Source organism: Falco punctatus, assembly GCF_963210335.1.
Source record: "Falco punctatus genome assembly, chromosome: 3".
NCBI classification, from domain to species: domain Eukaryota; kingdom Metazoa; phylum Chordata; class Aves; order Falconiformes; family Falconidae; genus Falco; species Falco punctatus.
In genome coordinates this window covers 56,451,454-56,476,840 of record NC_137582.1, presented here as the reverse complement: position 1 = coordinate 56,476,840, position 25,387 = coordinate 56,451,454, and the positions used below count along the sequence as shown (strand labels likewise).

General features: G+C 37.0%; 1 protein-coding gene across 3 annotated transcripts in view; it reads left to right on the top strand.

Moving 5' to 3' along the window:
• The window catches only part of RBBP8 (RB binding protein 8, endonuclease), a 43,466-nt gene extending 19,706 nt beyond the window's left edge, over nt 1–23,760 (top strand). For 2 of the 3 annotated variants that reach the window (XM_080380585.1, XM_080380586.1), the window contains exons 6-19: nt 47–122; nt 3,147–3,316; nt 4,741–4,842; nt 5,918–6,015; nt 6,639–6,766; nt 7,884–8,769; nt 8,850–8,976; nt 12,404–12,501; nt 13,261–13,375; nt 14,289–14,459; nt 15,059–15,128; nt 16,102–16,198; nt 20,490–20,631; nt 23,167–23,760. In XM_080380585.1, coding sequence (XP_080236711.1) covers nt 47–122; nt 3,147–3,316; nt 4,741–4,842; nt 5,918–6,015; nt 6,639–6,766; nt 7,884–8,769; nt 8,850–8,976; nt 12,404–12,501; nt 13,261–13,375; nt 14,289–14,459; nt 15,059–15,128; nt 16,102–16,198; nt 20,490–20,631; nt 23,167–23,264 — 2,378 coding nt within the window. In that variant the 3' untranslated portion in view covers nt 23,265–23,760. The remainder of the gene's footprint in view (nt 1–46; nt 123–3,146; nt 3,317–4,740; nt 4,843–5,917; nt 6,016–6,638; nt 6,767–7,883; nt 8,770–8,849; nt 8,977–12,403; nt 12,502–13,260; nt 13,376–14,288; nt 14,460–15,058; nt 15,129–16,101; nt 16,199–20,489; nt 20,632–23,166) is intronic. The other variant, XM_080380587.1, reaches the window with a different exon arrangement.
• The last annotated feature ends 1,627 nt before the right edge of the window (nt 23,761–25,387 follow it).

Below are 25,387 nucleotides of genomic sequence, written 5' to 3'. Positions count from 1 at the left end.
GATTTCTTTTTTACCCCCGCCCCCCATCCCCCCACCCAAATTGCAGTGAATGAAAAAAACAACTTACAGGATGAAAATAAAAAGATAACTGAACAGTTCCAGCAATTGCAGAAGGAGTTGGAGTAAGTTTTGAAGATTTTTGCATATTCCCCCCTTCCTCCCCATTCGTCAGCAGTAATGTCTGGGAATATAAATACCAGATTTTAAATCTTTAAAACTTGGGTTTCTTCTTTTTTAATAGATTGTGGAAAAAATAGTCTACTGCCACTATATCAATATAAAAATAGCGGGTTTGTATTGTGCAAAATTTTTGCTTTCTTTTAACTTTGTGCATTTTTTAAAAAAAAAAAACTGAAAGAAGAAGATGAATTTGTCATAGAAATTCTGTTTGACTTCATGATTGTTCAAGATTATTTGGACCACAGTGCACAGCAAAGCCTTATGTCTCATTATTTTATTCCTCTGTTGACTCTTCACCAACTCCTTCCACCTGGCTTAAGACTTTAGAAAAGTAGTTTCTCAGCTATTCAAGAAGTTCCAGGATCTTGCAATACATTTTTTTTTTTTAAATAAAATTATGATAATTTTCCTGACTTTAATAAGAAAAAAAAACATAGTAAATTTTGAAAGGAAATCATAAAAATAATGAGCTACAAATTGACTGTCATACTGTAATCTGATATGATAGCAAGAATGTACCATATAATGTCATGGTTAATATGTGAATGTGGTGCACTGTGCAAGACAGAGGTAGTATTCCTTGTTAGGCTATGGTCTGCAATCTGAAACTTACCTCATGCCGATCTGTGAATAAGTTGTGTGCTTGCATAGGGGGAATGGGACAGGATGTGTGGACTTGATATGCGAGGCTTTTTTTGCATGTAATTTTTTCTTGTCTTTGTCATAAAGTAACTTCGGTAAAGGAGTAACACAACTTAAAGAGTTCAGTTCAAAATGACTGTGATCCTATTCCTTTGTATTTCTTGGTTTGTCTCCCATCATTTGCACCTTCATTATCCCTTCTTCTGTATGCATTTCATCTTCTTGGAGTAATACGTTTCATGACCCTAGGAGTACTCCTTTTTAATACAAAGTAGTAACAAATTTCTGTATGCTTCCTCATGTATAATTGCTTCTCAATAATGGTTCCCCTATGCGGCCTGACAACAGTAGGAGGTGACATTAAAAAAACTGACACCAGACATCCATCCAAATTTACTAATTTGGTCCCCAGTCTTGCAGTTTAGCTTCCAGTGAAAATCTCTGGCTGCTATGTAGGAAAGTTGAGAGTGACCAATATAACACAAAGTTACACACTTTGAATGTTAGGTGGCCATTTAAATGGATGCAGATTTGAGTGAATAAACAGTAATTAACAGGGATGGTCCTGCTGTTTGTAATATAGCCACTGCATTTTTTTGTTTCAGTTGGACTATAGTCATGTTACTTTAGAATGAACAACTTGCACATCATGATGTTATATTGATCTGTGTAAGGTAATGTTTCTGGTGCATCACATGAAATTAGATTTTTGCAATCTTCTGTATTTTGTTACCAAGGTTTAATATTTTAGAAAAAAACCAACTATCTAAGGATCCTCTATAAAGGTGAAATCAATGAGGTTGTAGAAGAGTTGATTTATCTGATCCTTTATCAGATTAGAATGTCATTATCTATGGATGGAAATGGAAAGGAAATTTCTGTGAAAGCCTTTTCTGGGGTGTCAGATAAATGTTTCCAGGATTCAGAAATTACTGCATATATATGATGTATAGTATGTATGGCAGTTTCTTAATTCTTGGTTTGCATGTGGAATGTATTTATAGTAAGCTGATTTGTCATAAGGCTACATGTGGCAGTAAATTTACAGAGAACTCTTAACAGCTAACTGAAACTTGCAAAGTAACTGGATGAATATATTGTTTTGCTGGTTTTTTTTTTATTTGTGTCTTAAGATATTGTTAGTAAATGATACGGTTTTCCGGTTATGGTGCTTTCTTTGTAAATGTGCTAGAAAAAAGGAATCACAAAATGCCATATTCAGCAAGGCTTCATCAGTGCACCAGTGTTTGGCGTGTTCAAAGTTAGCCAGGGTAAAAAGCCTAACTGCAAAAATGCTGTTAGTCTTGAGCCAGGCAGCTTTCTACGGTTTTGCATTAAGTTATTTTATATAAGATCTTGTAGTTCATTTCAATGCAAGCAGAAATATATTCATATTTCTTCTTCTTCCCTTAGATCAAATCCTTAAATCCTTCTCTTTTATAGTTAGGCAATGATCTTTTGTCCTGTGTTTTCTCTTGAGAGTCGTAAGGAAAAGTGCTACTGCAGAAAGATGACCAAGCAGGCTGAGTTAATTTCCTTGTGTTTTTCTTTTACTGCCTGTTCATTTCTCACTACTACCACCATATGACAGGTAGCAATGCAATTACTAAGTTAAAAGAACTGGATTTAATGCTTTTTGGAGAGAAAAGACATTGTTACTTGTTATGCTAATTTTTATATACTGACTCTGTCAGCTTTAACGGCATGTTGCAGTGTGAAAGTGAACTTCATAATCAATTTTGTGTTTTACATGGTTTACATTGCTTTTTACACTCCTCTCTGAAGACCTTTGTGAGGTGAACAAGAGGTAACACTGGTGCTGTGGAGGAGGACTGGCTTGAATATAGTGCTGTTTGTTACTATCTAAAATTGTCCAAAAGCTTTTGTTTTCTATTCAAGGCAGTTAGTATTCTTGGGGTATGCAGGGACTTCCATACAGGGAGACACACACTAGTCTGTCCATTTCAGCATTCTTTCGTTCAAGTGGCACATGTTTCAGAGAACAAGCTAGAAACTCTGTAGTCCCTAGTTTCCTCCAGGGAAGAAGCCTTACATAGTGCAGTAGTTAAATGTTGCCTTCAAATGTGGAGAGCTAGGGTTGTATGCTGTTCTTAGGCTTCGTGGAGCAATTGTGAATTTATTATTAAGATGTGTCTAAAAAACTGGGTACTGGTATTACTTTTTACACACTGTGATGTTATTGAGATGGCTGTATTTTCAAAATTGTTGCTTTCTTGAGCCATATGATTGTCTTGCTTGCTGAAACAAAAGCTCTTCATCTTGTTGACATGTTGTTTTATTTGACCACCTAATTTGGTTTCCAGAGAGCGAAAGCAACAAGCAATGGAATTGGAAGAAGGAGTCATTCTGGATTCTCCAGTTCTGACTTCTTCATTTTCTGTGGTTAATCGTATGAGAAGAAAAAAAGAAAATAGGCATGTCCGATACACAGAACATACGCACCCAGATTTGGAACTTGTGGAAAGCAACAGTGGTAAGAATATTGTGGTTTTTAAAGTTAATTTCAAATATACATTTTTAAAGGCTAAAGAAAAAGATGATGTAGAAGTTTGATGGCAAAGGGTGACACTAAAAGCAAAAGAAGTCTTATGGTTTTTTTGGTTTGGCTTTTTTCCATTTATGCTATAATGCCTGAGTCAGGAGAAAAAATGTCTTCAGCAGTAGCGGTTATATCAGTTATATGCTCAATGCTTATCTCAGCCTGCTACTTTTCTTCATCCATATACACGTGCAAATATAACAGTTTTCCACCTGTATCTCGTCTGTAACTGCAAACAAAAAGTTAGGGTCTGAGTTGTGTGCGTAGCTATGTCACCACCTAGTGGAGAATGAAGTAAATGTTTTTTCACATTCAGCAATTATTCTGCAATTAATGTTACTAAAACTTGATAGATATCTAGCAGCTACATGATCTTACTTTTTCTAGTTATGATACACTGTATTTGTTTGGTGTCTAAGTCCTGAAGTATCGTGTGCATTCAATTTCCAAACTTTGTTCTGTAATGTCATAGAAATAGCCCTAATGTATTTTAACTGTGAGAAATATTTTGTGAAATAAGGGACTTTATGCTTGTATTTTAATAATACACAGGAAATAGAATAAACGATCCAGGTGTTCTTGATATTTTAATTTATCTTGTGGAATTAAAAAAAGTATTCTAAATAATTAGATATATTAATATATTATAAGTCTTGACTAAAAGCCTCTTTTCAAGAATAAAAATAGCACAGCTGTGGGGTGAAGAGAGTGGGCTGGTGATTCATGCTCTTAATTTGGCATGTGTAATTTTAGTGCTGTGGACAGTTTCTCCTTTTCAAACATACCTGCTTTTCTCTATTTTCTGACTAAAAAATAGAACTACTAAATTAAACCAAAGTTGTAATACTTAAGAAATTATGTAAATACCGGTCACAGTCAATGGCTATGAAAAGCTGTTGGTGTCCAGATAGAAAGGATTACATAGCAGAAAGTTGGTCATGCTTCAGATTTTTTTTACCTTTTCATTATCTTAGCTGATGCAGAAAATTATTCCTATGGATGGTTTACTCTTTAATAGTTTTGTTGCCATATTAACAGGTCAAATATAGACTGAATACATACTTTTAATGTGGTCAGTATAGAAACTGATGTAATTATGTGTCAGTATTGTTTTATGGCTGACTGGCTGGGCTCATACTTGTGAGAGAAAGGATTAATGTGAAGTACTTGTGAATAATTTGTCACAGTGATACCTCAGAATAAAAATAAGCAGATGTGCTTAGGTTACTGGATGTATTGACATATCAAAACTCATGTTCAGGTGTTTTTAAGATCAGGATCATGGTCTATCTACACAAAATTATCACAACAGGATACCTAATTTCACCATATGAAAATGTTTCTACATCTTCTTCTAGAGTTTGGAAAAATTCCACTGTATTCCACACAAGTGAACAGTCACCATGGAGAAGAGATACTAGTGGCAGATACCTGTGATCAGCAACTGTCCCCTGTACCAAGTGAGTGTATTAATAGATTTAGTTCTAATTCTATTCAAAATAAGACAAAAAATATTATAAAACTGAGGTTGCATCTCTTTAAACAAAGGAGCCAGAAAAAGGATTTTGTGTCTAATCACAGAATTGCTGCCAAAATGCCTATCTTGTAATCTCTGTCTGTATGCCACTAGATACATGATCTAGTGGCGTAGCATCAGGGCATAGAGTCAAGAAATAGAAGCTCAGTGCAGCTTTTACTGCAGATATCATATAGTTTAGGCAGCTTACCCGATTGTCTTACACCTGATTTTCCAACTGTACAGGAGATAAAATATTCTAAGAACTGCACTTACTGTCTGACATGAATATGTAATGTTTAGAAACAGTTCTGTTAATTACTCCCTTTTTTTGCAATTGTGAATGTGTACAACTCCAAATGTGAATGTGTACTTCTCCGTAAACAGTTCTTAGACAAGAACTTCTTGTGTCCTTGCTATTTTTTCTGTGAAGTGTTTAACTATAAATGACTGCGAGAATCAGCATTTTGGAATCTTTTGTGCAGGTCAGGGTTGTGGTGGTTGTAGTTCTTGTACTTTCCCATCATATTACCTTGCCCCAGTTCATTAAACTGAGTAGTGTTGAAGTCCTGAAAGAAGGGAAACTCATCTGTTTGTTTTCCTAACGAAAACACAGGAAGAATAATTGTGTCGCCTAAGAAATACGCAACGCAGACATTTTACTATAAATATACTTTATCATGGTTGTACATGCTTTTCTCAGACTATTCATGTTCTGGACTGGGAGTTTGAAAAGCAAATTTTACAATGACTTGTCTTTGTATTGTGATTTGGGGGAGTGTATTCAAATTGGAAACATTTTTCTGTGATATCAGCAGCTTGCTCTTTTATCAAAAATTCTTCTTTTGCCCCCCTTCTCCACTTACCACATAATTTTTATCTGATACAGGTCAAACTGTTTCCATAAGTACCAATTTTAATTCATGATCTTTAGTTCTGTGTTTGTACCATCTGTATTAGTGGAGTAAGATACTATAATGTGTATGTAACTTACTGTGAGCTTCTTTCTACTTATAAAGATAAACTGAGGATGGGAGGCTATCCTGTTCCAAAGCCATCTTTTAACTTAGCTGCAGTTGTTGCAGAAACAATTGGACTGGCTGTTCAAGAGGAATCTGTAAGTACTATTCCCAGAGTTCTTACATAACCACCTTTTTGTGCCAGTTGTTTTCAAAACCAGGATTTTTCTCTTTTACATTAAAATTCTGCAAAAGTGTTCTGAGTGCCAGTAAGCTCACTTCGGTTTGCTTTTGCTTACTCATTATAAAATTGCTCTAGCAAGAAGAGATATAACTGTGCTGACCTGTCTGGGGGTTCGGGAGGAGGGTAGGGGTGTGGTTCCTGCTGTGTATAAAACTTCCAAGTTTAACTAAGACAGTGGACTAAATCCTTGAGTCTGCCAAACTCCCTTTGTGGAGTAATTAAGTCTTAAGACACCATAAAAGATAATTTGGTGATGAGACTGGTGACTCGGGTGATGGGCAGCTACAGTGAAAAGGTTAGCGTGCACGCTGGGCTTTTTTGTGTGCGCACATTTGAATGGTGAAATTCTTTAATATCCATAAGATTTCTTTAAAGTTGCTAGTCTAAATTTCATCTCTTTTATTATTTTTCAGTTTTGAATGGTTCGGTATGAATTGGATCTTCAGAGTATTTATGTGCAAACCTAGCATATTTCTAATTTTTAATTTTAAGAGCTTCTCACGCTTCATTTCTTTGTTTTCCTTCACCACTTGCAAGGAGTCCCAGAGTGTATTAAGTCCTCCCTGCACTAATACTGTTATGAGCCAGGCCCCAGAGAGCATGCAGTCTGAAGACTCAAGAAAACATCCAGCTTCTGAATCAAGAAATGATGACAACAATTTAGGGTGTGTGTTCACTTGGTTATAATAATATTGTTTTAAGCAGGCTTATATGAAGTTTTAGTTTTAGTAGAATTTCAAACCTTCCAGCAGTTTGCTTTAGAAGTACAGATATGGAAGTAAATATTTTCATATTATTCAGGCTTCTTTCATGTAAATAACATTAGAAGCAAAGGAACTGAATGGAAAAACTGTGGACTTCATTTTCAGACTTCTGATTTGGGCTTTCTATGTACACAGTCCAGTCCCTCCCTCACTGACTTCTTGTTATTGCAAGGTATCTTCTGAGGCCCATAAACCTGGAGGTCAGGGGCCTGGAGCTGGGGTAGGAAAATGATCATAAAACTTCTCTGCTGACTAGGTGTCATACCAATTGACTGTCGCCCTTTCCACTCTCCTCAGGATGTTGTGGTCTAAATTGAAAATATTTTTTAGCTCCTATTTGTCATCTTAAATGTATGTTTTATTGATGACAGGTAAAAAACAGACTACCTGAAAGAAGCTTGCACACGTTTCCTTCACTTGCAGAAGCTTTGAGAATCTGTTGCTATTTGAGATCTATGTCTATAAGATCTATACAAGAACCTAGATAGACTACTATTGCAACCATTCTCACTTTCTTCCATTTCACTGCATTGAAAGGTAGGGGGGTCCTTTGGTAGAAGAGATTCCTAGGTAGGCTTAATTCTATCACAGAGTCACAGAATGGTCAGGGTTGGAAGGGACCTCTGGAGATCACCTAGTCCAACTCCCTGCTAAAAGCAGGTTCTCCTAGAGCAGGTTACACAGAATCACCTCCAGGTGGGTTTTGAAAGTCTCCAGCGAAGGAGACTCCACAATGTCCCTGTCCTCAGTTCTCAGTTGCATATGGAACAGAATTTCACACTAAAATGAAGGACAGGGTCTGTGTTTTGTTTGCCTTTTATGGCTCTAAGTGCAACAGTACTTATTCCTAGATGAAAAATTTATTTTCTTTTTTCCTTCTGTTTTCAGTTAATACTAGCAGCTCTTGACAGCTTTAAAGCAGATCACTGATAGAAAACTTAAGTATTTGTACATCCCTTTCTCTCCTCCCAGCCCCCTGTGTCCACTAGAAAAATACCTTATCTCTCATTATATTCAGTCTTTCAGATCCATCTCAGAACACTCCACCACATGTTGACTGGGATTCTCGGGTAGCCTCTCCTGTTTTTGGAGCTTCTAGCAGTATGAAGAACACCACAAGTACAAGTCATGCCCCTTGTATTTTAGATTCAGGATTGAAGCCTAATCTCAAAACCAATCTCTTCAACAATCCTTCCAGTTCCAGATCTCATAAAAGCAGATCAAAATCTGAAGATGTTGCTTTTGTTGCACCACTGAATCTTGGAAAGGAAGTCAACTCAGTTATCAGCCAGGCCTCTATCAATAGGCAAGTGGTTGTGAAAAAGAATGCTAACGAGGCTGTAATGTGTGTTGGAAACACTTGCACAGCTAAAAATGAGGCGATCAAGAGTGATTTCCTTCTTGTACACCAAAAGCAGCTAGAAGGCAGGTGTGCTAAGAGAAAGAAAACTGAAGATGAGCAAGCAATTAGCTGTGAAAAAACATCCTTCAACAAAGAGAACTCTATACCCTTTCTATCAGATGTTCAGAATATTAATGGAGAGCATACTGTTGATAAGCCCTTGGACCTGTCTGATCGCTTCTCTGGAGTTCGTTGTCAAGAGAAAAAACAAGGAAGTGAGGAGACCTGTAAAAGTAGACTGAAACAGGTGACTCTGCATGATGTTTTTTCACAGCTAGGGAAGCCCATACCTGAAGGTTCATCATCCATTCAGAATGCCAACAATGAGAGCTGTTTGTTTGGCAGAGATTTACAAGACAAATCCTATATACAAGAGGCGAAGCTGGGTAAAACATTCCCAGATAAGAAAAAACAGATTCAAATGAAAGAAGAAGTTTCTCCCTTCAAAATTATACCACTTCCAAGTTCTGCAGAGATAGAACAGCTTTTTGATGATGTGAAGGTATGCTTTTCTGACTTTCTTCTCCTTTGAAATATTATATATAAGTTTTGGGAGATAGTAAAATTGCAATATGTTGTTAGGTTGCCAGTGGCCATGTACAAAATAGAAAGAAAACAAGGACAGGACATGGAGAGTCTGAACCAGCATCTGTACTTCAACCAAACCCTTGTAGACTATCAAAAAATAAAGCACTGCAAAATGAGCAAGGTAACTTGATGAAATGTTCCTTTTATTGCTGCCCTGCCCACATCCAGCTTGTGCTATGGTTCAACAAAATTTTTCATATCTTCTTTTCTCCTACTTTAACGACTTCCTCTGTTCTGCTTCTAATTCAGCTCTATTCTGTTCAGAATTTCTCAAGATCACCCCCTACGTTTTCAATCTGTATCTTCCTGGCATCCTTTTGCCACTATATAATATATTATTGGCATTCAACTGTAAACTCAACAGGCTAGGAATCTTTATTCTTTCTTGTTTATTTAGCATGGTTTACTGCAATGCGTGAATAACAAATACTGAAATAAAATCTCCGAGGTTTGAGTTTAAACTGTCAATATCAAATGCTTGAAAACTGTACTTAAGTATAAGGGTAAGCCATTTCATTAATATTTTTCATTATTCCTGATGATCTGTTAAAGAAATTTGTACCTTTTAATGATGATGAACAAATGCTGCCAAATACTTTTCCTAGGAAGAGTTTAAGCATCTTTCCTGTTAAGTGATCCCAGTCTGAAAATTTAAGTGGTGTTGTAGAGTCACTGCTTCTGTACTCCTTAGCTGAGCTGTTAAACTGCATACTTTATTTAGAAATACTTACATTATGAATTTAAAAAAAATCTGTTATTAGTTGGTGTGGCCAGGTAGCTTGGAATCTAAACCTCTACTTCAGTAATAAATCAAGAGCGATCTCTGGAACAATAGCCAGATATTTTTGTGCTTGTTTGTACTTTAAGACCTGACTTCCACATTCTTACCAATCTAATTCTGTAGTGAACCAGCTAGGGAAGCCACCCTGCTGGACCTGTTGTTTGTGAACAGAGAAGGACTTGTGGGTGGTGTGATGGTTGGAGGCTGCCTTGAGCATGGTGATCACAAAATGATAGGTTTTGATTCTTGGAGAAGGAGGGGAGTCAGCAGAACTGCTACCTTGGGCTTCTGGAAGGCAGACTTTGGCCTGTTTACGAGACTGTGGGAGGCAGTCCTGAAGGGCAAAGGAGTCCAGGAAGGCTGGATATTCTTCAAGAAGGAAATATTGAAGGTGTAGGAGAAGGTGGTCCCCAAATGCCAAAAGGCAAGCCGGCAGGGAAGACTACTGGCCTGGCTGAACAGAGAGCTTTGGCTGGAACTCAGGGAAAAAAGAGAGTCTATGACTTTTGGATCAAGTCATCAAGGGGCAGGAAACTCAAGAGGGCTACAAGGATGTCAGGTGGTTATGCAGGGCGGAAACTAGAAGGGCCAAAGCCTAAGCGGAACTTAATCTGGCTACTGCCATAAAAGACAACAAAAAGTGGTTTTATAAATACATCAGCAACAAAAGGAGGGCTCAGGAGAATCTCCATTCTTTATTGGATGTGGGCGTGGGGTGTGTGTGGAAACAGTGATGAAGGAGGAGGAAAAGGCTGAGGTACTTAATGTCGTCTTTAATAGTAAGACCAGTTGTTCCTGTGGTATGCAGCTACCCAGCCCCTTGAGCTGGAAGACAGGGATGGGGAGCAGAATGAAGCTCCCATAATCCAAGGGGAAATGGTCAGTGACCTGCTACGCCACTTAGACATGCACAGGTCTATGGGGATGGGTGGAATCCACCTGAGGGTACTGAGGGAGCTGCAGAAGTGCTCTCCAAGCCGCTATTAATCATTTATCAGCAGTCCTGGCTAAACAGGGAGAACCCAGTTGTCTGGAAGTTAGCAAATGTGATGCCCATCTGCAGGAAGGGCTGGAAGTAGGATCTGGGAAGCTACAGGCCTGTCAGTCAGACCTCGGTGCTGGGGAAAGTTATGGAGCAGATACTCTTGAGTGCCATCACATGGCATGTACAGGATACTGGAGGGATCAGGCCCAGCCAGCGTGGGGTTATGAAAGGCAGGTCCTGCTTGATGAACCTGATCTCCTTCTATGACAAGATGACCCACCTAGCGGATGAGGGAAAGGCTGTGGATGTGTCTCCCTGGACCTTAGTAAAGCCCTTGACACCATCTCCCACAGCATCCTCCTGGGGAAACTGGCTGCCCATGGCTTGGGCAGGTGTACTCTGTGCTGGGTTAAAAGGTGGCTGGCTGGCCGAGCCCAGCTGGTGGTGAATGGAGTCACATCCAGCTGGGGACTGGTCACAAGTGGTGTTCCCCAGGGCTCAGTTCTGGGGCCAGTGCTGTTTAGTATCTTTGTTGATGATCCGGACAAGGGGATCGAGTGCCCCCTCAGTAAGTTTGCAGGTGACACCAAGTTGTGGGGGAGGGTTGACCTGCCGGAGGGCAGGCAGGCTCTGCAGAGGGATCTGGACAGGCTGGACCGATGGGACAAGGCCAGTTGTATGAGGTTCAACAAGGAGCAGGGCCGGGTCCTGCCCTTGGGTCACGACAACCCTGTGCAATTCTACAGGCCTGGGGAAGATTGGCTGGAAAGCTGCCTGGCAGAAAAGGACCTGGGGGTGTTGGTTGATGGCTGGCTGAGTATGAGCCAGCAGCATGCCCAGGTGGCCAAGAAAGCCAATAGAATCTTGGCTTATATCTGAAACAGTGTGGCCAGCAGGGTTCCCTAGTGATTGTCTCCTTGTCCTTTGCACTGGTGAGACCACACCTCAAATACTGGGATCTATTTTGGGCCACTCGCTTCAAGATGGATGTAGAGGCGCTGGAGGCATGTCCAGGGAAGGGCAACAAAGCTGGTGAAGGATCTAGAGCATGAGTCTTAGGAGGAACAGCTGAGGGAACTGGGGTTGCTTAGCCTGGAGAAGAGGAGGTGCAGGAGGGACCTTACTGCTTTCTACAACTCCCTGAAAGTAGGTTGTAGGCAGGTGGGTGTTGGTCTCTTTTTCCCAAGTTAGAAGCAACAGAACAAGAGGAAATGGCCTCAAGTTGTGCCAGGGGAGATTTAAGTTGGATATTAAGAAAACTTTTTCACTGAAGGGGTGGTGAAGCATTGGAACAGGCTGCCCTGGGAAGTGGTTGAGTCACCATCTCTAGAGGTATTTAAAAGATGTGTAGATGTGGTACTTAGGGTCGTGGTGTAGTGATGGACTTGGCAGTGCTAGGTTAATGGTTGGACTCGATGTCTTAAAGGTCTTCTCCAGCCTGAATGATTCTATGAGTGTCTTCTATACAGTATTAATACTACCTGATTTACACAATACAGAGATTTTTATTTGTGAGAGCATTTTATATATTGCATCTCTCATACAAATACAAAGGAGTGGTGTGCTCCGTGAGTACGAGAAAAAACTTACATCTATTTCTAACTCTTCAGAAAAAATATGATTTATACCAAATGAGCATGGTTTGAGAAAAATCAATCCCTAAACCCAAAGATGACTTGATAAAAGGAAAGCTGACTTATAATTTACACACTATATGATGCAGTTGGCAGCATTTTATTCTGATTATCTGTCTTTTTTTTCCCTCATGTTCTCTGCATCCAGACCTGAAAGATAAACCTTTAGAAAACCTCCAGTGGAGCACAGAACCAGGAGCTGACCTTTCACAGTACAAAATGGATATTACTCTGATTGATACAAAGGTAAACTTGTATAACAAGTCTGCATTTTCTATGATACTGAAAAAAGCCTACAAAAGTAGTACCATGAACTTTATTCTGGGCAGACAAAACACACTTTCTAACAAAAATCTGCATGCAGCTCATTTGATATTTGTTTGCATTCATGAAATGCTTGTTTATGCATAGTACGCTACAGTTAACCCTAAAACATCTCCGAAGTCTAGTTGTTTGATAAGCTCAGTCAGGTGGCTACTCAATATGAAACTGATGTGTTTGGGGGTTGTTTTGTGTTTCTTTTAAGAAAAAAATAGTGTTCTAAGTATGTTACAAAAATGTGCAGAAAATGACTATTATCTTTCTTTGATTTGGGTGCAGGTTGGTTATTAGGATCTGTGAGAATTTTCCTGAAGTCTGTTCATTTTGTCTCACTTAAAGGCTATCTTAAAATATTATTAATTTGACTGAGTTTTAATTTTTGTGTGTTTCATTGTTACTTTTTATCTTTGTAGAATTTAACATGAAAGATTTGAAGGCATTTCTTGCCCGTGAAGTAGTGTAATCCACCAGATAAATGCTTCACATTTGAATTTCAAAACTTGTTACTCTTTTACCTAGACTTTGTCTATATCATGCAGACATTACTGCAAAAAAAAAAAAATCACAGAAAGTGTCCAAAAAGATGTCGGTAGCTGTTGTGAAAGTGTTTCAGCTACTCAGCAGTGGCACTGACTACACCAGTTAATTCTGAGTGCAATTGTTGTGTTTGCTTTTTTTATTTAGGGTGGTTCTCAGTCAAGAGTTGGAGAGGAAGTTGTTGATATGGATTATACATATGTTAGTGAAAGTGTGCTATTAAAAAAGAAGAATCAAGAGCAAAACCAGGAAAGCAGTCCTAGTAAGGCTTTTATTCTTTTCCTTTGGTTTGCTTTTTCCTCCTAAAAAAAAAAAAAAAAAAAAATAAGTAAAGGGCATTTCTTTCCCTGTATGAATACATAGTAGAAATTGGTTTGCAGTAAAAAAGCACTGATCTATTTTTGTAGATTACAAAGATCAGTCTGTTTCCTAGTAGAATCAGTGGTGGTTGTTGAGGGTTTTTTACCTTAGGTTAAGAAAACAATAGGATTTGTGCTGAGGTGGAGCCAGTAGCTATGCTTTTACAGTGGTTGGAGTTAAATATTTAACCATATAATAGTTCTGATCTCACCTACAACAATCACTCTTACAACAAACAGCTTTGAAAGTTTGCTGTGTAATCATATAAGACTTTCTATGGGAAGACTTAATTTCATTTCTAATGACATATAAATAGAACTAGTATATTTAATATAAATCCAGATATGTTTATATCACATTTAATGTATGGTATGCGGTGAATCATGGCTGCAGGGCAGTGACTTTTAATGGGGTGTTTTGTTTTTCTAAGCTGTTGTAACTTGATCACATTTCTGTAGTTTATCTCTTACCCACAGAAAGTACTTCCTTCTGCTTGGATAGCTCCCTAATTACAAGAACAAAAATTTAATGTATCCATTATTAAGGTTAAAGGTACATCAGAGTGATTCAGCAATTAATCAAATTTTAGAAATGGGATCCAGGTATCTTTATGAAAAATAAATGAGCATTAGCCACATTTGAAAGATTGACAGAGAAGTTGCAGAAAAAATAAATGCACAGCTGATGTTGAGTTAATCTGTACTGGAGCAGGAAGTAAACTTTAGTTCTTTTGTTATACTTTTAATCAGAATGTGCTTTCTTGACTTAAATGTTTGAGAGACTGATTTGGATGTTCATTATGCTTTTTGTAATAGGAGGAGGAAAAACAATTAATGATACCTTAACAGACTTGTTTGATCGGACAAGCCATGAAGAATATGAATCCTGCCTACTAGAAGATGGTCCTTCTGCTTGTGATGAAAAAGAAACTCTTCATGATGAAGAGCAGGATAAGGGAGTAACAGCAGCAAACAAGAAACTAAGGAGTAGGATATTTTTTTTTTGCCTTTGTTTTATTATTGCCTGGTTAAACTACAAAAGTTGATTTTTAAATCAGCTCTGTTCTCTAGGAACAAATATGCCAAATAAACCATCAGTTCATTTTTCATAAATTCATGGGAAACTTTCATTGCAAGGACATAACATAAACAAATATGAAAATTATTTTGATAGCTTGTATTGATATTAGATGGGATATAAGTTAGCATAGGAGCTGTACAGCAGAGTGGTGCTCACAGGAAACACCAGTATTTGGTTGCAGATTACTTGTGTCCTTTCTTCTCCTTATCCTAGGTTCTGTCAAAGATTTTTGCAGTATTTTGAGCAAACTTTCCTTTGCTATTTTGCTTATCTTTTTCACTTGTCTTGCTGCTGTTTTCTTTGTACTCCAGAAATGCTTTTTGATCACTGGTTCAATCAGTTCTGTAGTATTTTTAGTATCTGTTTGAATCTGTTGTCTCAAGCTGAATGTACATGGCATTTTTGTGTTTCTTAATAGCTGGCTGATAATTTCACAGATGTTTCTCTGGGGAGTCTGTTAACCTTATATAACACGTAATTTTTTGTTTTGTGTGTATATTTACAGAACATGAGGATAAACAAGATAAGGCCAAGCAGAAAGCTTTTGTGGAGCCTTATTTCAAAAGTGATGAAAGGTAATTTAGCTTGTTCTGCATAGGCATTTTTAAGGTTCTTTATATCCTCTCTATAGGGAACTTGTTCTTCCGTAAAATAAACATGTTTCTGCATAACATACGAGTGGCTGAAAATGCACAGGTAAAAGTTCTACTGAATTAGATAAAATTATTAGACTAAAGCTGGGGCAGGAGGGAAAAAAAAAACCACATTGAGAATCACACTTGCTGAAGGGAAGAGATTGCCTCTTCTGATTGTTTTATAATTTATTGAATGCAGAATTTTATAATCCATGCTGTTTCTTACGAGCATGTAATCATGCATGAGTTTACAAGTAATCCATAGGCTTTTTGCTCATACAAATAAAAACCTTTCCTTCTCTAGTATTTTTGCCCCTTTTTCTAGGCAATAAATGAGTAATGTGTAACAACTGTACCTCTTAGTGCTTCCTCTGTCGTCTTTCAGTATAATCATCTTTGGTAGTCTGAATACCAAGCCCTTCAGTTAAATAGTTGTTAGCTTTTTTTACTTCAGCATGTTTTATTTGTAGAGAAAAACATGTTTATTGTTTTGTGAGCAGATAAGTTGAAGAGAATCTGTTCTGTTCTTAAATGCCAACATACGTTCCTCTTGCAGAAATCAGTGCAAGCACAACAGTGTCTCAGACAAAATAAATATTCTACAGGAGATTTATATTTGGGTAATTTTAGTCTAGTAATTACTTTCACACTATGAAAAGCCATAATAATGAGACACACATATCGGGTTATGTAAAAGATCATACTACAGTTAAAAAATCATGGAACATGGAACAGGTTTAGTTACAAAACTAGTCCCATTCAGCTGTAAATGCAGTATGATTTGGGTTTGCAGGTATTTTCTGATATTTTTTTTTTCTTGACACTGTCCGCCATTGTGTTCTACATGTCTGGAAATCTCCAGTTTTTAGAAGAAATAAATTTACTATTATGTGAAAATATTTTTGTTTTTCAGAAAGAATACTGTGTTAGATTTTCCTCATATTGAGGTTATTCGAAAAAAAGAAGAAAGAAGAAAATTGGCTGGCCATACTTGTAAGGAATGTGAAATAGTAAGTAGTGCTTTAAAATTTGGTCAGTCTTTTATTCTCCTAACTCTGCTAGTATCTAAGTGCTAAGGTCCTTTGAAATTATGAATATGGTTGCATCATCATCAGTACCTATGGCAGCAGAAAAATAAGTGGTTACAAAAGTTGTTTTACTGATTTTGGGGGTTGTTTTTTACTCTAGTAACTGCATATAACTTAAAATCTTAAATTCTTTTGTGTATCTGTATGATAAAACCTTCTCACATCACAGTTCCGGTAAGATTTCTGCTAATAAAAAATAAATTAGCTAGTCAAAGAATGACTACAAATTTCTAAGCTTTAGCTCAAAAGCTGTACTGACATTTACAGGTACTGGAATAAGTACATTTTTTAGGTCCTGTTGTACCTCCATATATCTATATCTTGATTTGGGTTTTTTTCCTGCCCTGTGTTTTCTGGGGTGTCTGTGTTTTCAGATAATTGCACCTGCATAGGTGCCAATGTGTATATATGTGCAAATACATGCAAAAATGTTTACAATAGCACATTAAAAGTATGAAATTTTAGGTTTCATGTTACATCTTCTTTCCTCCCTTTTAAATTGTTAAAATGCTTTCAGATACTTGGTATAGAGATAAAATATTGAAGTAATTATGTAGGTAATAAGGACATATTTCATTTGGTCATTAATTGACTTCCAGGCTGAAGTTAATTAGGTGATGATCTAATACATTATGACTTGCCAGAAGAGTGGATTAATGGCTGAATAATGATGGATTCTCTGGAATCTTTTCACTTAATTTCCACACCTATATAGAACCAATGTTTTTCATAGATTCTCGTGCCATTCACTTTCTAGTCAAGCCACATTTATTTAGCTGAAGAAATTTATTGGAGTATATTTTTAACAAAACACATTCCTGAAAAATAGTTTTGGTAAAACTCATTAATAAAAAGAGTTTGAAGGAAAAAAAGATGTTGGAAAAAAAACACAAAACAAAACTAAAAATACCCAAACCTTTACTCTCTTTCTTGGCCAGAGAACTGTGTGTTAAGTGTTTTAATTTCCTGTTTCTGTAAGCTACAGATCTTCTCCTCTTGGCAAATCCAGTTATTGTTACTTTCTGGCAAGTCAGAGTGGTAACTATGGTGTTTGGAACATTTACAGGCCTAATTTTACAATATTAGGTTTCTATGTTAAACTTCAGAAAACTTTTGGTTTGTTTTTTTGTTGGGTTTCTTTTTTTAAGTCTCTGCCATTCAAGATTAATGTCTTGGCATGTGTGGAATGTTTGGCTGTGTCAATGCACCATAATAAAATTAGCTTTGAATTAAATGCCTATGGAAGAAGGGAGTATTAGACAAAGTGTAAATGTTGCTTTAAAAAAGTCTTGGCTTACTTATTAGTCATATGGCTTTGAAAAGTCTTCAAATTCTGAGGAAATATTTAGGGAGTGGGTAGAAATCAGTAGATTGTTTCTGGCCATGTGCTGCAAGCAGTATGAGTGGGGAGAGTCACCTGTCATTCTGAGATGATGTTCGAGAGTTATCTTCTGCTGATACCAGTCCTTTAAGTCCTTATCTTAAAACTTTGTGGAGGCATCTCAGTCACTTCTCAGTGTAGAATGTTTGATAAAGAGGCCTTGTTTTGGTTTGTTACGAGTTTGCAATTCGATCAGAAAAATTGTATGCAGAGTTATTGTAGCTTGTAAAAGTACCATTTGTTAGTGTGGTGATTAAATCTAGCTACACTTCAGATAAGCAGGAGAGTCAGATGATTTTATATTTAGATTACAGAAATTACTTTGTAAGTAACTTTGTGCTAAACTGAGAGGAACGTTTTAAGGGTTTGTTCTTTTTGAGACTACATTGTAGAGTTCTGTAAATAATTCCTTTACAGTGAAGACACTGCAGGATGAGACTTTGCTTATCTTTTCACATGGAAAAGCCTAACCTGAATTTTTTGTGTGGATTGAAAATGCTGTGGGTGAGATCAATCTAGAAAACAGCTGAGAGACTTTTTGCTGTTTAGCAGACATACGTAGCTTTCTCATTATGTGTCAATTCTAATAGATTTCTAAACAGGAAAAAAAAATTACTGGTTTCTTTTGAATACATGCTTAGCTTGATTACTGATTAGTCTTTTTATTTTCTGTTCCTACGAAACTACTGTATTTTTCATTGTTTGATCCTCAAATATTCCCCATCAGTCATAAACATTTTAATTTAAAAAAAAAAAAATGCAGCACACGGCAAACTTCTAGCAGGCTGACTTCTAAAATTCCAGGCTATTTACAGTACAAACATAAGGTGCACTGTTAATTATGCTTTAAAAAGACTCAGCTATTATTCTATCTGGTTTACATAGATAATGTAGAATTCTTACAATTTTGTTGACTTAACACCATGTCGTTTCTTAACTTTGATCAGTGAAAACTGATGTGTGCTAGATGATAATTACCTGTTATTCTTCTTTCATTAGTCTCTAAATCTTTAACTGAGTGACACAGACATTTTTCCAGCCAGGTGTCTGAAGTCCATCTGCATAAGTGACCCTACTCTGACTCAACCGCCAAGCTACTAATAGCCACTTAAGTTCTGGTCTTGGCATAGACTTTTTCCTGTTTAAGACAGTAGCAAATGTTTTCAAACAAAGTGTCTCCAAATTCAATGACTGAAGGGGGTTCTGCTATCACGAGCGTGGGAGTATCCTTATAGACAACACATTTTGAAGAACCTTTCACTAGGGACTCATAACCGTTCCTCAATATTATCTATGGATCTGGCAGTTTATTCTATCCTGCCTACCAGAACTTCGAAGTAGACAGACCAGTAATACGAAGTTTTGGGTACAGCCTGCTAACATCTGAATCTTGACCAGGAGGCCCACGTGTTACTAGATCATTCCTGTACTAATAAGGGCTTCAAGAGCAGAATTATGTTCTGGTGTCACACTTTGTAGAATGGCAAGAAATATGAAATTATATTGGGGGAGAAGAAAGTGTACCTCAGTTTCAGGCAGAGCTGCAGTTTCCACAGGCTATAGAATCACAAAATGAAATGAGTCTGCTCTTCCTATTTTGTGCAGTGTTGTCACTGACTTTTTCAAAGCTGTAATTATTTTTCTATACACTAACGAATAATTAATATCTCACAATTTTTTTGGAGGAGTATTTTTATGCCTATTTTATACTTTGCCTGCCACCTAGTAGGAAAAAAGGAATTCACTAGTGTACTTTACGATTCCAAGTAGGTAGGTTTTCTGAAACACTACTAGTAGATGGGGACAGGAAGTAATCACTATTGACAGGTATATTCTGTTTCTTTTCTCATTACCTCAGTCTAGATCACTTTCCAGCTGATTGAATGAGGTTTTAAACTTGAGTTTGCCTTTTTGAAATATAACACTATCATTTCAGTAGAATTGTTTTACCACTTTTATGAGGGTCAGGTTTTTTGTGCAATCCAGACTGACTTGGCTTGCCACTTGAGGCAAACAGTGCATCTGCTTTCAAAAAATGTTGGCAGTCTATGGTACTGAAGTACAGATTGGTACTTAGAATCACAAACTAAACCAGTAGAAAACTGCATTAAAAATCCCTATCTTTCTACGGCGCTACTCATGGCAACACCCAGCAAGAAAGTTTGGAGAATATATATACTATTCTTGTTGCAGCCCCCAGTAGAGCTGACAGGGATGAAAGAGTAGCTAGCTGATTTACTATATACTTTAGAGAATGCCCAGCTGGCAGATAGTTTCTAGAGTCCCAGTGTCAAGTCAGCTAATTAAACTAGCTCTTTATTTACTCCTAATTTGAGGGTGATTAAATAGGAAGTATTTTGACTTACGTTTGCTGTTATTACTGTAAAATACACTGGAAATAATTCTGTGGCATGGATTTTGCAGTGCATTTATCTACTTTCCTACTTTATTTGTAAATGCAAGCTGAAACTTAGTTTTTAGAAAATTCCCATCTATCTCAACACCTGTGCTACTTAGCTTTGTAAAATCAGTCACTTAAAACTGTTGACATAAGTAATTGTACACATGCCTAAACCTTGTACCTATGGTATGTTAAAAGGTATAAAGCTAGCAAATTTGCCACCATAGATTATACTTATCTGTAAATTCAGTAAGCTTTTAGGATAATGGCCAGGTGTTTGTCATTTGGATAACAAATTTCTGCTCTTGGCTGTCCTCACCATTATTTTTAGATAACTGCATTAATAAACAGTGATTGACGATGTCATTGTGCAAAGCAGTTGCTCTGTATGTATGAATTTGTTAACTTGGATCTTTTTTCCTAACATTCAGTATTATGCAGACATTCCAGAAGAAGAGAGAGAAAAGAAACTAGCTTCCTGTTCAAGACACAGATTTCGCTACATTCCTCCAAATACACCTGAAAATTTCTGGGAGGTTGGATTTCCTTCCACCCAAACTTGTGTGGAAAGAGGTTTGTGCAAAAAAGGCTTATGAAGGACTTTTTAAAGCTGACTTCCCCCCACCCCAAAATGGTTCCCTGAAGTTATCTCTAGTTCATAAAGCAGCCTTTCTCAACCTGTCTTGTTGAGGTCTGTTTACTTGTTGACAGCCATTATTCTGAATGGTCTTTTATTAGCAGCTGCTGTACTATAAGAAGGGAATATAAGGAAACTTTCTTAGAGCCTAGATAGAGAGGGCAGAAATAATTGGGATTTTCATAGAACTTAATTAAAACCCTACATGTCTTTGAACGAAAGCAAGAATTGAGTCAACAATTTGAGGCAAAGGCTGAGGGATTGTACTTACTGAGGCAGCACTGTTGATGTCTTTGTATCTTTAGAGCTCCATAGTACCACATAATAATGGAAATGTTGAATGTAGGGTGTGATTAAATAGTTTTTAATACATATACCCTGCTTGTTAGTGACATGCAAAAGCTGTTGGGCTTTTTTTTCCACTCTGCTTCACAGAAGATTGTTCTTTCTTTCCAAAATAAGTCTAGTAAATTCTAGAGCTTGGTATAAAAATGAGTTTTTACTAATGGTGTTAAAACGTGGTGAGTTTGTAGTCTACTGTATGTAGATTTCTTCAGAAGTGATGAAACTCTGAGGTAAGAAGCCCTGTGTGAACTCTGAGTTATATCTTTATTTGTTCATGCTATTAGCTGTGAAGCATTAATCTTCACTTATTTTTATCTGTTCTAATAACAGTTTCAGGTCAGGCATAGGAAATGTCAGAGATGTGTGTGTCGTCTTGTGTGATAGTGTTGCAGTATCATCCTTAATCTTTCAGAATGGGGAGCCTTGATTTTTAGGGACTTAGCAATTTTCTTAGTGCAAATCATAGGGCTTAAGATATATTGAGTTGTGTTCATTTAAATTTTAATCTGTATTTCCAGGAAATATGTGTATTTCAAACACTGTTCAGAACTTTAAGCCTCACCTGCATTGTGGGGGCAAATGTCAAATTTGCTCTTGAAGCCCTAGTCAAGTTCTCCCTTCTTAAATATCCACTGCAAAGGGTTAGGCTAGTCACAGAATTTGCAGGCCGTTAAGCTTCCTTGGGCTTGGTTAGGCTTCAGGAAAATGGTTCTTTGTTTTCCCATTAATATGTCTCTGGTATCACATAAGGAAAAGTAAATCCCTCAGTCCAGCTAGCCTGCACCTCAGGAGCACTGCTGAATTGCCACTTCCTTTGTGAAAAGTCTTTTTCCTCTCTTGTGTATCCAGTTAAACAGGGCATTTGGCTGAGGCTAATCCATTCTTCCTTTAAGTAATGAGAGTTCTCACCACTCTAGAACCACCTTTGGTTCTCCCTCATTATCTTTCAAGATGAACAAATCATAGTCCTTCCTCTTCCAGCCTGGTTGCCTTTTACATGTTTCAGCCAATGAGAAAGCTGGTTTAAGCTAGGTATGTCCACTTACAACTTCAGAGGATTGAGATATCCTGTTAGGGGGATTGTTACTACACGTTTAGAATCTACTTGCAACCTTGTTAAAAACAGCATCTTGGCTATCTCCTTGTTTTGCTAGAGTAAGAGCTATTCAGTTGTTAATGGTCCTCAACAGCATGTCAGAGGCAGGCTTGATCAGCAATTTTTTGATAAAAATCCATATTTACAAAAATGCAGCAGGAACACCAGAATGAGTTCCCATGATGAACAATTACAGCTGTCACTCTGAAGTAGTGGAGTACAGAGGATGTGTTTTCTACTTCTTACTGGTATCTTGAACCAACTGTGGTTTGCTGGGTTTCTTAAAAAAACCTGAGTTGTGTAGACAGCATTTTCCAACTATGAAGTAGGAATCTGCTAATCTCACTTCAGCGGATGTTAGTGCTGATGAGCAGTAATGGTTTGACAAAAGCCAGGTGCTGTAACTGATTTGCATAAAATGTCTGCTTACTATCAGTGTTAGCTAAATTGAGCATGTTATGGAAATTTTCTATATACTTTTCTTAACAGAGTGCTTTCAAGGTGTGTTTGATCTATAGGTTCATGTTTGGCTTTTTCCAGATTGACAAGTCTTTAATAAACAAGAATGCTCTCCAGGCAGAGGGATATACTGTGTAACCCACAAAGCACATGTGCCTGAAGTTTTCTCTGTATGACTAGGAAATACATTTTTAAAAGTAATGTTTATTAGTCAACTGAATTTGCAGTACCTACATACCTTGTTACTCTTATGTAAAATCTTCTGTAGAAAAGATGATGAAAAATGCAATTTTGGTTTGAATAGCTGAACAATTGATAGTTTCCATTCTCTTCGATATTATCTGTCTCTGTTGCATTACTATGCAGTCATCTACTAGAAAGCAGCTGAGTGTTTTTATTCATGATAATGTACCCTGGGTTCTCTAATTTTTTGTCAAGTGAGAATCAGTTGCCATAAAAGGAAAGAAAATTCACAAGTTATTTTTTGAGGGTAAACAAAAAATAAAACTTTAAGTTATGCATGTTTTTATATTGTGTTTCTTAACTCAGATTTTTTTCTTATTCGTTTAAGGCTATATTAAAGAGGATCTGTCTTCCTGTCAACGTCCAAAAAGACGGCAGCCTTATGCCGTAATGTTTTCTCCAAAAGGCAAAGAGCAGAAGACATAGGATAGGGAAGTAAGGCACGCCAACTTGAAGAGTATCTTTCCTGTCCTCGGATATTTATAGTTAATATAAACTTGAAATAAAGAACTGTGTTTTTCCACAATGATAGATAAATAGTTTCATTAAATATGTAAATTTTATAAAATTAATTTGAAAAGCTGATGTACCAGGAAAGAAAACTATTTAATGTATGTTTGTTTCATATTGTGTTAATACATTTTGTATTAATTTTCACACCTGTCAGACAATGAGTTTCACCTTTTTTTGTGTCTTTGAAGTCAACAGCTAAAATTCCAGCAAATCCTGTATAAACTTTTTGTCAGTGCGTTGAAGTCACTGAAATCGGTTGTTCTTGCAAGGTCTAAATGCCTGTCAATGGGAACACAAATACAGATTTTGTAGGGTGCTTTTATGTTGCACTGGATTTTTTTTATATAGCCTTCCTCTTTTGGCAGTAATGATTATACCTACTTGTAATAAAGCTGTATTAAATATGAAACGTATCTACTGTTAATAGTTTGGAGGTATGCAAACCATGTAGTTTAAGTGTCTTAAATTTTGGTGTTAAATGTATAGCACCATGTTTTCCTCAGTGTTTAAATTAGAACATCCAGTATTTTTTTTCTTAATTTGGATCTTAAGCATTGTTGTTTCTAAATTTGGATGGCAGCTATGCACAGAGTTGTCCTAGAAGATGGCTGTTGCTGTCCACTAGATTATGAAGGATTCTCCATAGATATTTGAAACTAATATTTTGTAGCAGGGGGATATAGTATCATACTTGCGTTTGGGGAGTAAGAGCATACAGTATCATAGAGACAAGGTAATGCTTTTACACAGGCAAGCAGGCCAAAGATCACTATAAGATGCTTAGGAATAACGTAGCATTCTAGAATAGAATAAAATGTTCAAGCAGCTACAATCAGACTTAGGCTCAACCAGTGAGAATTCTCTTTAAAAAGAGATCATAAAGCAAGCAACTGTTTAAATGCCTTAACCCAAAATAGAAGAATAGAAATTCATTAGAAGAATAGCCTTTCTATTCTTGTATTTTATATATTTGTGTGTGTATTTAAAAACTTGGTGCATAGGACCATTTAATTCTAGGTGTAGTTGTATAGGAGTGGCAGTTGACTCTGCAGGTGGAGAGGTTCTGGCATATGCCTAAAAAGAAAACTAAACAAAAAATTAATTTAACATTAAGGAACACAAAATTCTCTTAGGTTGAAATTACAGGCCTTGTGGAAAAATAGAAGATGGTGTATCACTAGGCACTGTCCACATCCTACCTGCATAGTTGATTGATTTGGTTTCACAGGGATCCTAAGGAATAGCAAAGGCATGAAGCCAAATAACAGTGAAAACTTCAGTGTTTCCCATATATGCTAACGCATGCTGACAATAACTGTTTACACACAGTATAAGTTCATTTCTTGGAGCAGGTAGTCAAAGAATCCCTCCCAAGGTAAGTCTAGTTTCCTGAAGATAACTTCAAAGAAAATTGACAAGTGCTGCCAAGAAGGTGGAATTCTTGCAGGTATCATGAAAATTGTTTTAAGAAAACTGTTACATGCTCTGAATAAATATTTATCCATTTAAAAAAAAGTTGTTGACAAAGTAAGGTAGGAGGGTGCTCTTAACTAGGGAGAACCTTTACAAAGTAGAAATTATGTCCACAAAAAGAAAAGTACAGGCACATTGAAGCAAATTTTCATGTGATAATCTACAAAGTAGGCTATATGAAAAAGTTTCTTGAATTAGTTCTTAAAAACAGGATTTATAATTATCAGAAGGAGCAAATGTCACAGTAAGTTAGTAGAATCCAGTGGTAATAGGAGCATTCAAAGTTAAGAAGATGAGAAAAGTTTGGATTTTTGCAGTGATGTTCACTATGGGAGTGCCTGGAGAACCTTCCCTTGCAGGGCGTGTGGGCAGAGCTGTTGCAAACCGAAGTGGCAGGAAAGGGCAATGAAATGAGTGTCAGGAAGCTGCCGGGGCCGGAGCCTACTCCCATGGATTTGAAGAAGAAATTGCTGACCCCTTCACTGTGACATGGGACTCATCACTTAAAGCAGCTTTGGTCAAGGAGCACAAAGTGACTAATCTGCCATAAGACTTCAAAAAAA